The 13,424-nt window shown below is 39.1% G+C and overlaps 1 protein-coding gene across 2 annotated transcripts in view; it reads right to left on the bottom strand.

The window, feature by feature from the left end:
- Window positions 1-125: 125 nt before the first annotated feature.
- LOC6034927 (growth hormone secretagogue receptor type 1) overlaps window positions 126-13,424 on the bottom strand; it is a 51,609-nt gene continuing 38,310 nt past the window's right edge. The window contains exon 4 of one of the 2 annotated variants that reach the window (XM_001845140.2): window positions 126-1,728. In XM_001845140.2, the coding sequence (XP_001845192.2) occupies window positions 402-1,728 (1,327 nt within the window). In that variant the 3' untranslated portion in view covers window positions 126-401. Of the gene's footprint in view, window positions 1,729-8,190; window positions 11,465-13,424 lie in introns of those variants that run through there. The other variant, XM_038255371.1, reaches the window with a different exon arrangement.

Below are 13,424 nucleotides of genomic sequence, written 5' to 3'. Positions count from 1 at the left end.
CTACGTGGCTCGATCAAACATTTAGTTGAACATTGATTTTATATCACTTTATGCTTGTTTCTATAGTTCATTCCGTTTACCCCTAAAAGTAACCGTGTCTTGAAAGCAAAATAAAAGAGTTTTACTAGTTTTATTACATAAATGTGTTTCTTTATTATTTTTTACAATAAATAGAATGTGCACAATACTATATTTTCCTCGTTTGACGATCTGTAGTAGCAAAATGTACGCGCCAAAGACAGCTGACTTAATCCGCACCATTTTCATGTATGTTTAAAGATTCATTTTTTTATCATTCAAGCCCAAAAAAAGCCTAGCCAAAATATCATTCCCATCGAGCATTTAGTTGAACTAAATCACGTCTTTCATTTCGCTTATCACTTCAGTTTTTTCTTTCTCATTTAGATATCACATTCCATCGTGCCATAAAACTGTCTTATTTTAGTCACCTCTTCTAAAGATTCCTGTCCGTCAGCTGTCTTGCACTGTTTAGTGGGCATTATGTTTTCCGATTGAACATTGACACTGTCTTTACCGTTTGCGGTTATCTGATGCTGTTGCTGTCCTTGATTGATATAGTTACTGTTCTGATTCTCATCTTTGGCAGTGATGATAGATACTAGTGGTTCACATCCGTTTGAGCTCACGACGGCGTGTTCCGCGGATGGTGACCCAACTGGTGGGTCATCATCTCCAGGAGGCCTGTCTTGCACCACAATAACGGCAGCTCTTACTATAAGATATTTATTGTCCGGTTGGTGAACGGTTATCGGTTCAACCGAAACAATCCCGTTCAACCGTTGACTAGTCTTACTGGTACTACTGCTAATAACACTACAACTACCATTGAGATGCTTAAACCTATGGAAACCGTAACCGTTTGGCAATGAAGCAGCTGTCGTTGTGGATTCGTCCAGTTCTTCGATTTTATCTGCATTGAGAGGAACGACCTCCGAGGGTGTGCAAACTGATCCACCGTTACCGATCAACGTCGCATCTCGTGCTTCATCGTTGCCAGATTTGATAGAGATCGTACTGTTGTGGCGTTGATGAAGCAACCTTTTCCGACTGTTGTTGCTCTCCATAGTTCTTCCACTGACACTGCTTTCGTCCCGCGTAAGTCTTCTCTGGCTGGAGCTGTTAAGCGAGCTGCTCAGATTTGTTGATGCCGTATGGAACGTTCCTTTGCGAACCGTCGAAGACATACTGCCCGAGCGGATCATCTTGCCACAGCCGAGAAGTTGTAGGAAACCGTTCCGAAACTTGGACGACATCAGGTTGTAGAGGATGGGGTTGATTGCAGAGTTCATGTACAGCATGATTCTACAAAAGTACAGGATAATGTAGAATCGCTCGAACCCAATGGACACGATGTTCTCGCTCGGGACGATGATTATCCACAGGGTTAGAGCACGGAATGGAAGTAGACAGAAGAAGAAGCTGACAACTACTGCACCCAGCATAAACATAACCTGCTTTCGGTACTTGAGCACGTTGCTCCGGTTTCCGCTGGCGTTGGACATGATGATGCTAGGGTTGTCCATCAGGTTTTTTGCTATTACAGAGTACAGCACCACCAGGATGAACAACGGGAAAATAAAGAAAACCACGATGCTACCAACAAAAAAGGCCGCATGCCAGAAGTTTTCCACTGGAGTCAGGCAGGAGGCAACCATGTTTCCGTTTACGTACTCCACGTATTCGTATGTTGAGATCATTAGGATTGGGCTGTGAAGTAAAAAGAATCGAATTACTCAACTGCTGGTTGATATGGATGAATGATCATTGATTCTTCTCAAGATAAAAAAAAAATGAAAAAAAATCTTTATTTTTGAAAATAAATGTTGCTAACAAATAAGTCACACATTAAACCAAAAATAGATTTATTATTTTTAAATATTGAAAATGAGTTTTTATTAATGACGGTGCAAACTTCTACTTCGTTACAGAATTAATTGCATGATATTATCTACATACTAGTTCTAATTGAAGATTACATTCTACAAACTACTAACCTGCCGCAAGCATTCGTCATCACATCGTTAAACAGCGAGTTAATTTTACTTTTGTCAAAAAAACACAATTTCCCAGTGAAGAGAAGAGTGCAGTGCTGTAAAGAGCTAGGTAGATGAGTATCTACAGTGGGTGTGGCATTCACAGGAAGGAAAACGGAAACATTTTTAGTAAAATAGGATGAAAAACTCTTTTGTGGAAATGTACGCATGATTGGCCTAATTTATACGTGACCAGCAAATGTCGTGCGACATTCACTGCTTGAAATGTTTATGTATATGCAACGCAACTTACCATTTGAGTGCGATGTCGCACACCTACCTGTGAAACACGATGATGTTGTTGTGCGCGACTGAAGGTATCATTTTGGCGCACTTTTCATAATTTTGTTGACAAATGCCTAAACATTTTTCAAATATGAACTCTTTGTTTTCTATATTTTGTGTTTTAGTATTTTTTTAGTTTTATCTGTCGTATTTATTATTAATAAACATTTTTTAAACAATGTCTAACCAAATGTGTCACTTTTTACACGGTGAAAGGCAGCGCCATCCGAGAGAATAAAGAACACGATCTGGTAGTATAAAGGTACTGTGAACGGACACAGAGGATAAATCCCGAGATTGACGAGAGCGTTATTCTCATGGGTATAATTTATCAGCATATATATATATTTTAAATGGCTTTGATACACTTTGTGAATATAGCTCAGTAATACAAAGTGTGTAAGTTTGCTTTTTGTATGATAATTAAAATAAATAAGAGTGTCTGATTTAGGGAACATTTGAGGAGTTTTTTTTAAAGGTCCAATAAACCAAATTTTTATTTTTTGCTTTTTGGGTGTTTTTTAATGAGCAGTTCTCTAAGATTTCGGTCATTCGTTTCGATTCGACTGAAACTTTTTTGGTTTCTTCGGTATGCCCAAAGAAGCCATTTGCATCATTAGTTTGACCATATAAATTTCCATACAAATTTGGCAGCTGTCCATACAAAAATGATGTATGAAAATTAAAAAATCTGTAGCATTTGAAGGAATTTTTCGATCGATTTGGTGTCTTCGGCAAAGTTGTACGTATGGATACACTGAAAAAAATTATACACGGTAGAAAAAAATTCACGAATGTTTCATATTTTAACATTGTAAATCGAACCATTGGTTGCTTAGATATCGACGTTAGATAATGGTGGGTTGTTTGGGTGAGACTAGGAAAACATCAATTTTCATGTTTTTCAACCTTTGCATGGCAATATCTCAGCAACTAAGGGTCGTATCAATAAAGTTCAAAACAGCAAAATGTAGAAAATTTTCTCAGCTTTTCAAAAATATATTTTTATAAAGTGGTCAAACATGTCCACTGATTTAAAAAAAATGAAAAACTATTTTCAAAAAAGTTACCTAAAAATGGCTTTAACTTGAAAACGGCGCATTTATCAAAATTTCACTAAAGTACTTTTTGATTGCAAATTTGATTTTACATCGAAATATTAAGTTGAAAATTTTTTGCGACCAATATTTCGATTTTTTTTGCCTTCCTCACCTTACTGAGGAAAGGCTATAAAATCACTCGAAAAATGAACTTCTTAATTCGACCTCGTAGACCCACCTTCACGTATACCAACTACCAACTATCAACTCAGAATCATGTTCTGAGCAAATGTCTGTGTGGATGTGTGTAGGTGGGTGGACAAAAAAATGTCACTCGATTATCTCCGGCTGGATGAACGGATTTTGATCGTATTAGTCTCATTCGATCCGTCTTGGGGTCCCATAGGTCTCTACCGTAATCTGGGGTGAATCGGGACTACAGTCTGAATAGGGACAGCAGTTTTTAGAGCACTTAAAGCTTTTAAATTTGGAAATGGATGTACACATTTTGTGGGCCTGAGTCTGTTCTAACCGAAACCAACCAGAAAAATCAAAATATTGTGCTCCAACATGCTTAAAACTGCTGTCCCAATTCGCCCCATGTGTCCCGATTGACCCCAGTTTACGGTATTTAAAATCAACAACTTTAGTTAAGTACTTCAAAAGTTATGCTAAAAAACGATTTTGGCGTATGTCCGGAAGATTGTAAAAGGGTGGTTTTTGCAAGAAAGGTATCAAAAAGACCTTTCAAATGAGCTCAAAACATCAAGGATCTGACAACCCTATCAAAAGTTATTAGCACTTAAGTGTTATTTATACACTTTTTGGAGGCCGGATCTCAGATATTTCAGTAAAAATTATGTCCGGGTCCATCATGCGACCCATCGTTAGTTAGATAATTGAAAGACCTTTCAAATGAGCCTAAAACATCAAGGATCTGACAACCCTATCAAAAGTTATTGGCACTTAAGTGTTATTTGTATACTTTCTTGAGGCCGGATCTGAGATATTGTGATAAAAATATTGTCTGAATCTTCCATGTGAACTTTCGTTGGATAGGTTTTTTGTATCAGACCTTGCCGATGAGCCAGAAAAACTGAAGGTCTGCGAACCCTATCAAAAGAAATGAGTAATAAAATTGATTTGTTAAACATGTTAAGGGAATGTTGCTATTTTTACTGAATGTATTGACTTTATGAATGTGAGGAAGGCACCAACCACCTAAAGGTGGATTAAGTATCGTTTTTTAAATAGTATTGATTAAAAAATTCATAACTCGGTCAAAGATTTTTTGCACAACCTGGAAATTTCTGAAAAGTTGGATTTTGATGTCCTCTAAAGCATGAGCATGAGCATGAGCATGAGCATGAGCATGAGCATGAGCATGAGAGATCACCCATGGTTGCCCCTCCGTTGCTGAACAGAACCGTATTATCCTTTCAGCACTACTGATTATAGGCTTCGACGATCTAGTGGTGTTTCCCTTATCAACAGCATGTATGAATGCGCTGAAAAGATAAAACACCATGATTGCTAAAGCTAGATCAGTTGCGAATAGGTAACAGTCATTGGCCACCAACGGCGCCCGCCATGTCAGTTTGTAGACCTCGATTTTAAGGGACGGGAATGTTAGTTAGCGCAGGTTGCTACTAGGGCAGCTGATTTACTCTGTGCTTACACCCCACGAGCGCCAGGAACCTGAAAACTTGTTAGTAGGATATGGTGTTTGGTCAGGATTCATCATAGAAGATGATGATGCGACCCAAAATCATAGTGTTTGTTGAAAGATGTTATATATTATTCTCAAGGCAAACAATCGAATGCTGCGGATGAGACATTTCCGTTTATCGGTTGTTAAATTTTAAATGAAATGGTCTAGTCTTAGACAGCCGGCTGTGGAAAGATAGAACCAAAATCATTTGTAATTAAAGAATGAAGGATTAAACAATGTAACTTTTAACTTGAGATAATCTTACGAGTTTTAAATGATTGATGTTTAGTGAGGTACTGATTAACGGTGCGAACGACGAGTTTCGATGTGTATCGAGCTGAAATGGTATGATAGGGTGTTGATAGGGTCAAATCAAACTGGCTAGCTGTCATCGGGACAGCCAAAGCCAGCCGCACCTTCACACGCACACACGCACGCGAGAAAACGAAAAACACACCGACGGCGGACGCGAAAATTCTTACGACCCTACGGAAAGGAATCGCAAATCTGACTGGCTCAACTGTCATCGGGACAGCCAAAGCCAGCCGCACCTTCACACGCACACACGCACGCGAGAAAAACGAAAAACACACCGACGGCTGACGCGAAAATTCTACGACCCTACGGAAAGGAATCGCAAATCTGACTGGCTCAACTGTCATCGGGACAGCCAAAGCCAGCCGCACCTTCACACGCACACACGCACGCGAGAAAAACGAAAAACACACCGACGGCGGACGCGAAAATTCTACGACCCTACGGAAAGGAATCGCAAATCTGACTGGCTCAACTGTCATCGGGACAGCCAAAGCCAGCCGCACCTTCACACGCACACACGCACGCCAAAAAAACGAAAAACACACCGACGGCGGACGCGAAAATTCTACGACCCTACGGAAAGGAATCGCAAATCTGACTCAGTTGGATTTTGATGTCCTCTAAAAAATATATATAAAAAATGTGTTTTTTTGCAAATCAAGTTTTAGTTACAAAAAGTTAAATAAAAAAACACAATTTTTTTACCGTGTATAACTTTTTTCATGTAGTCCGTATCTATACTATCTATACTTTGCCGAAGACACCAAATCGATCAAAAAAATCCCTCAAAAGATACAGATTTTTGAATTTTCATACATCATTTTTGTATAGACAGCTGCAAAATTTGTATGGAAAATTATATGGACAAACTAATCATGCAAAATGGCTTCTTTGGGCATACCGAAGGCACCTAAAAAGTTTCAGCTGGATTAAAAAATACAAACATTAAAATTGAAGAACAAAGACCGATTTCGTAGGCTCAAGGCGGTTTCAAAAACACTCAAAAAGCAAAAACTGGAAATTTGGCTTTTGGACCTTTAAAAAAAAACTCCAGATTTGGTCAATATGTTAGAAGCGTCTCTTGATACTCTAGTGTCACATCCAACACATTACAACATCGCTGCTGATGATGAATACTTGGCCTAGTCATCGTCGACAGACCGTATCATGCGTTCCATCTGTCCTCGACCAATCTCTATACGTAAAATTTTCTGTTGGGGTAGTTCGTCCTACTTTGAACTAATATGCCTAATACCAACATGTTTAAAAATCAGCCAATTATTTTTTTCCTGCTCAAGATGTTTGGCTTAGAAATATATTTCTTCAATTAACTTTTTATCTTTTTAAAAATCAAATATGTTTGAAAAAACGATCGAATCTGTTAACCGGATCCGACTGAAAGAGGATTAGTAATCGTTCCTACCAAAGATAATCCACTAACAGCGATTTTCAGCAGAGCACCACTCTTAGTATCGTGAATGTGAGGGAATGATTGTGGGTGATAAAATAGTGATTTACAACTTTCCCACATCGTGGATCTGCGTATGCCGTTGTACGGCTGTTGAGGTTATAGTATTACACAGGCTGCTTGTTTCGTTGGTAGACGATGAAGATTTGTGCCGACCAATGACTTTACTACGATTGGCGGTAATTTATAGGTAATGGTCGTGTTTATGCAAATCTATATACAAAAGTGCCGGTCTCTGGGATTGTCGTGTGACACTTTCCACTGAGCTTTATTTGGAAACGAGTTCATAGTTTTTATAGAAAAATGAAATCGAGAGGTTGTGAACCTAAAACCAAAAAAAAAAAAACAAATTTCTTTACGATATACTAGTAAAATATTGATTGAGTCGACACTTTTGGATTAACACGTGCATTTGCCTTACTTATCATTGCCTGGCATGCAAAGTTTATTCATCGAGACACGAAATATTTACTGTTTCGTTAACGTTCGTTACCCCTTGTTGGCAGTAGAATTGGTCTTGTATTGGCAGGGAAACGTGTTTTGTTAGTCGCTTTAAAAATATTGTTCGTTTGTTTTTGATTAAACTTGTTAAAAAATTTTTTTATCATAAATTTAAAAACATCAATTTGTTAATAGTGATAATATTCAAATTCATGTGATCAGACCAAATTTCTTGTAACAAACAAATCTACTAATCTCAACCAGAACATAAAACCGACAAAGCAGTCAAGTATGTTATGTTGGCATTAATAGCCATGTGAGAGGATCAACATTTCTCGGCGACAGCTTTCGCGTGTGCAAAATCAGTGACAATTCACCTCCCGAAAATAAGCTAGTACGCGAACGCGAGTGTGCTATCGTTGATTACTCTATCTTGAATTAAACCCACGCAACGTGGTGTGTGAAAAGGGTTGACGCTAATCCTGCCCATGCTTACGTTAAAAACTTGAATAAGGCACATCCTCGCAAAGGGGCTAACATGGGTTCGTCCTGCAAGAGCTCTTCAAATCTGACAATGTAAACTTTTTTTTTCAGGGTAGGTGTAATTAGCATGTCATGGTTCTAATAGGATTAAAAGTATGAGTGAAATTTTGGAAAAGGTTTGTTTTGCATAACTTTCAATTAATGTTTGTTTCATATAAACTGAAATTATCTTTAAAAAAAATGCGTGTATTAATTTTGAATTGGTTCAATATGATTTGAACCAATCTCAAGAATTTTGGCCACAATTTCGGCCTATCCTGCACATAATTTTGTTCAATTGATTTGTTTATATTTTTATGATTTGAAGTAATGAATTAATGCACAATTTCATGATATCATAATATTATATTTATTTCAACAAATTATACTTAACATAATAAATTAATGAACTGTTACATTTGTTAAAGCTAGCTGGTAATTGGTAACGTTCACATAAAGTGGATAATAATTTACTACTCGAACTACATCGAATTAACAAATAGATTTGCGTTGTTCCAATGAAATATTTGTGATAAGCTCTAAATTTGATGTGTACTCTTAACATTAATAATACTTTCGAGTTTGTTTTCCTTTACTTTGTCTGCTCCTGAACTTGGCGAAGAGTAGAATAGTTTGTCTTTTTATCATCCAACCAACAACCGCAAGTCCAGTAGTTAAACGTGTTTTGGCCTGGGAGGAATGCTCGATCTTCACATTTTTTATTAGGATCGATAAAGTTAAATAGCTACTTCAGCTGAGGGAGTAGTTTTTCTTTACTACCACAATCCTGTCACACAAAAGATTATGCACACACACAACAGTGAGTACACAAGAGGAGGTTGAATTAGATTAATTTCACCCTTGCAAGGAAAGGAAACAGGAAGCATTGAGCAGCAAGGAGCGGAAACGATGGACTGACTTTGAAGAACTTGTGGTGGAATACAACAAAAAAACTAGTCATAGAACAGAGAAATTCAATTATTTCTTCACAGCTGGATGTTAAGTGCCTCAACGCGTTTCGTCTCGCCGCAGTTCGATTGTGGGAGCCACAAAGAGAAAGAGTGATTTTCACCGATTTGATGGCACAGTGTAGCCTCAATTATCTCGACACTTTCAATTACTTCATGTTTCATGTCAAATTTTCAATTCAAGAATTTATTTAGGCATACATTTAGACAAGGTATTAAAATAACATCGTTCTGAATGGATAGCTGAAAAAAATCCGAATGACTAAGATTCCAGATAATCGAATCAGCCCTGTTACCATCAGTAAATGAACGATTTCCACCAACTGTCTGAGGAGAGTAGCTTGGGCTCAGATCAGCTCAGCTCAACTTTGACATTGGTCTTTTGTGGGTGGCGGGTGACGGACTCCCTGATGATGATAATAAGTAGAATACGCGCACACACTGCAACCCGGCTTCTGCAGAGAAGTGGAGATGTTAAAGGGAAATCTCTTTTCCTCTGGATAAGAAAGGGATGCTGTGCCAATCGATAATCGGGTTTGGTGATGATGGTCTTATGGAATGCTTAGCGAGATTACGTGATGCTGATTGACTGTGATTTGTTTGATAGGAGCTAAATTGAATACTATGGAGCGTGGGAGCAATCGCAGTGACAGCCGTGTCAAGATTTGATCGGAAAAAATCTTGATAAAACGAATGGTGGTAATTGAAAAAAGTTATCACACTTTTGATCGAAAAGATTGTTTTTAACATTTTTCTCAGTTAGGTTCTTACCTTATCTCTTTTTCGATGCCTTTGGGCTCACTAGATAGGAATCCCACCAAGCATAGTACAAGAGAGTACAGAGGCATCGATATAGAAAAGTGCATTTACACATGAAAAGATGTAAATTTACGGATATTTCGAGGGAATATTACACATTTTTCTGGCACAAAACTGTCAACATTTTTTCACAGTGTTCCTTACCTACAAATGACAAATTATTTTTTTAAGTAACTATTTAGACTAAGTACACGGCTAGAAATCCTGTTAGCAAATCCGGTAACTCTGTGTCGTCAAATTTAAAAACATTGAATTGTTTCCAAAATCGTCAACATTTATTTCGATTTCGTTGCAAATGTTTTCAAAATCAAAATCGAAAAGTATGTTGACGATTTTGGTAATATTTCAATGTTGTCAAATTCGACGATACAGAGTTATTGGATTTGCTTACAGGATTTCTATCCGTACAGTTAGAAACCGCCCTTGATTACTTTAGAGGGAAGGGGAGGCTAGTTGAATCATGAAAAACATCATGGCACATCAAATATTTAAAATGGTTAATTATTCAAATACAAACTACAACTTGACAATGTAGAACAGCAAACAAATCTATTGAGACTTTAACAATCCACCAGTGATATTTGAATTCGTCTGTCCACCATAATTTTAACATTTTTCAAACCTCTCATACATCGTTCGAGCTTCCCTCTCCAGCCACAATGGTCATCATCGCCAGATTCGGATGCTGCTTCCTCGGACCCAGCAAACTTTCATCCAACGACATTTGCTTGGCGGTCAGAACCATCATCGCTGGCCGTCGGTTGAGTTTCAATTTCCAGGGATTTAGCATATTATTGCCACTACTGCTACTGCTGCCGGTATTCCCATCCAGTGGTCGTAGTTCGTTGGACCCGTTGCTCTTTTCGACGGCCGTCTCCATGAAGGTCACGTTAAAGGGACGCTTGACCGCACTTTCGACTGATTTGTTGTTATTGATCCCTGTCGGGACGATGGCTGTCGTCATCGTCGTCGTCGTCGTTGTCGGGGTCGGTGATGTGGTTCCCGTCGTCAGCAGTGGGGTGGAATACTGCCGGAGTAGGTTCATCCGATAGAATCGGCTTAACTGAAAGGGTTCCTCGTCGTCACTGTTGGTGGCCGATGGGGTGGGTTTGGGAGATGTATCCGATGCTGCCAGCAGGAGCCCATTCGGTTGGACCCTTTGTGGTTGGTCCTGTTGCTGCTGCTGGAAGCGTAAATCGTCCAACGATAATGTGTATTTCTCACTGCTCTTCCGGATCGATGAGCTCGTGAGATACGAAGAGTTTGTGGTGGTCGTGAACGTGGCTGATCGGCCCCGTACCTTGCCACCGCGTCGACCAGAGCGGGTCCAGAGGCGTGTGCAGCGGCACAGCCGCAGGAAGCCCTTCCGGAACTTGGACGACATCAGGTTGTACAGGATCGGGTTCACGGCTGAGTTGAGGTAGAACATTATACGGCTAAAATACAATAGATTGTAGTACTTTTCTACGGCTAGCTTTTGGAATGTTTCTTCGGACACGATGATGATCCACAGCATCAGCATCCGAAACGGGAGCAAACAGGTGAAGAATGCGAGCACGACGGCACCCAACATGAGGACCACCTGCTTTCGAGCCTTGTAGCTTAGTTCCGGTTTGCTAAGTCGGATCTTCATCCGCGAGTTGTTGCTCGCAATCAGGTTCTTGGCAATTATGGCGTACAACACTATCAGGATGATCAGTGGCAACAGGAAGAAGAGCGAAATGGTCATCAGGAAAAACGTGATTGTCCACACGTTGGACGCCTTGGTCAGACAGACGGCGGCCCGGCTCCCATCCGGGTACTCCTCGAAGCTGTACTCCGCAAACAATAAGATGGGACTGTATTTGTATGTTTGTGTTTGTGTGGGTGCACGTGTGTGTGTGATGGTGTAAAGGTGTTCATGTCGTGGCGATTTCGAAGCAGGAAAGTTGTTGGAAGATACAGAAAGAGAGAGGAAAAGCTTGTCAGAATATTTAGAGGATGCAATTATTTCATTCAGAAAACCACGATCTTCCGATGAATGATGAGCGGGAAACGTAAAATTTTCAGATTTTCACTTCATTACCCCAAAACAATAACTTATCAGCGAGCCGATGGTGAAATTACATGCAACGTTGTCACATTAATTGCACCATAAAGATAAATCATTCACCACTCTGTCGGTCGGTCGCGTCCCATAGTTGTAGCATTCCGTGTGGTCACATCAGTTGACGCAAAACGACACACACACACACCGAAGCCGTCGTTTTTAATGATCGCTTATAATTTTATTGCGACATGAAGATCGCCCGATCCAGCGACAAAAAAGGAACAAAATTGGCCGCGATGACAAAACCGTAAAGACGAGGCTAAAATAAAAAACAAGGTGCTACCGTGCACGAGTGTTGTGGAACAGCCCCGACACGGTGGTGGAGGGAACACGTTTTTGCATTGTAATATGAAAAACAAGGAATTTTATGCCCTTAAGAAAGTGTTAAAACAACCATAAAAACCATAAATTCGGACAATTACTTTGGCGTGAAATGTCGTATGCACGCGGTGTGATAGATTTGTGCACCTCTCTGATTTTATCGTCAGTTGGGATTTTATAATTATAAGTTAATTTAATATTAAAGAGAAATATGAATTTTGATTACAGGTTATAAAGATTGTTGAAATGTGATCCACTTTATTGAGGAGAAATTTGTTTGTATCAGTATCAGTCTTGATTTGCACTTGATCTCACTAAAAATATTTTTTTTTAAATTTATATAATACAGTCCAGGCTCGATTATCCGGGGGCATACTTAAGCACGACAATCACAGATAAGACAAAAAAAATTGTGATTCGATTTTCCGATGTTTCGATTATCCGTAGTGAAAATAAATGCATTGGTCGATATTTTTATTTCAAAACATTTAATTTGAAAACCTTAAAAGTTTTCTTTTTATTATTGTTACAAAACAACTCAACAAAGTCATTGAGTCTGGGAGGTGAGATTGGGTCATACAAAAACGCATAAATTAGTATGGCGCAATCATCGTCTGGTGACGATGTTAAGACGTTCAGCACCTAATTTTCTACTTCGTTTCTGTAAAGCTTTTCAAATTTCCACTTCTGTGATCATCAATTAATACAAGCCAACTAAAGTTTTGCTACCCGCGCTTTAGGCCTCAAAGGATGACAAGCGAAATAATGGGGGTGAAATTCATTAATCCCCCATGTAACATTCCGGAAAGACATTACACATTAATCAGAAATCAGTGAACTATGGCTCTCGCGTGATAATGTTGAGAATATCCCAATCAACCCAGTAAATTTACAATAATTCTTAAAATGTATCTTTCCAAAAAATAAAAAAATCAAAATAATAACAAGTTTCCTTGATGACATAACGTCTCACCAAAGTGTTTCACATTGATTTAGCTTCTTCCGCTGTTAGGTCGTCTGGTTGATTGCGGAATTTGGAAAGAATTTCGCCATAATTAAATTAACTTTTCGTCTAGTCTAGTCCCGCAAGCTGGCTCGAGTCCTTCGTTGAATTGAGATTTGTTGGCAAAATGTTGACAATCCCCTCTCCCGACGAAATTCCGGCTCATCATTCATCGTCAAACACATGGTCTGGTAGGTATGTGAAGAGTTCCTAAACCAAAGTTAAGGCAGCAAGCCTGCGTCGCAACCAGAGTAGAGAGAGAGAACGAGGTTATGTTTTGGTTTGGGTTTAGTGGGTGGTTTCACTTCACTTTCCGTCCTGGGTTGGTTGGTGCGAATACACACCCGCCCCCGCAGCCTCAAGGGTTACACGAAGAAGCGTCATT

This window comes from Culex quinquefasciatus, chromosome 1 (assembly GCF_015732765.1).
Source record: "Culex quinquefasciatus strain JHB chromosome 1, VPISU_Cqui_1.0_pri_paternal, whole genome shotgun sequence".
Lineage (NCBI taxonomy): Eukaryota > Metazoa > Arthropoda > Insecta > Diptera > Culicidae > Culex > Culex quinquefasciatus.
Note: the sequence above shows the minus strand (reverse complement) of the source record. Positions and strands in the feature narration are given on the sequence as shown.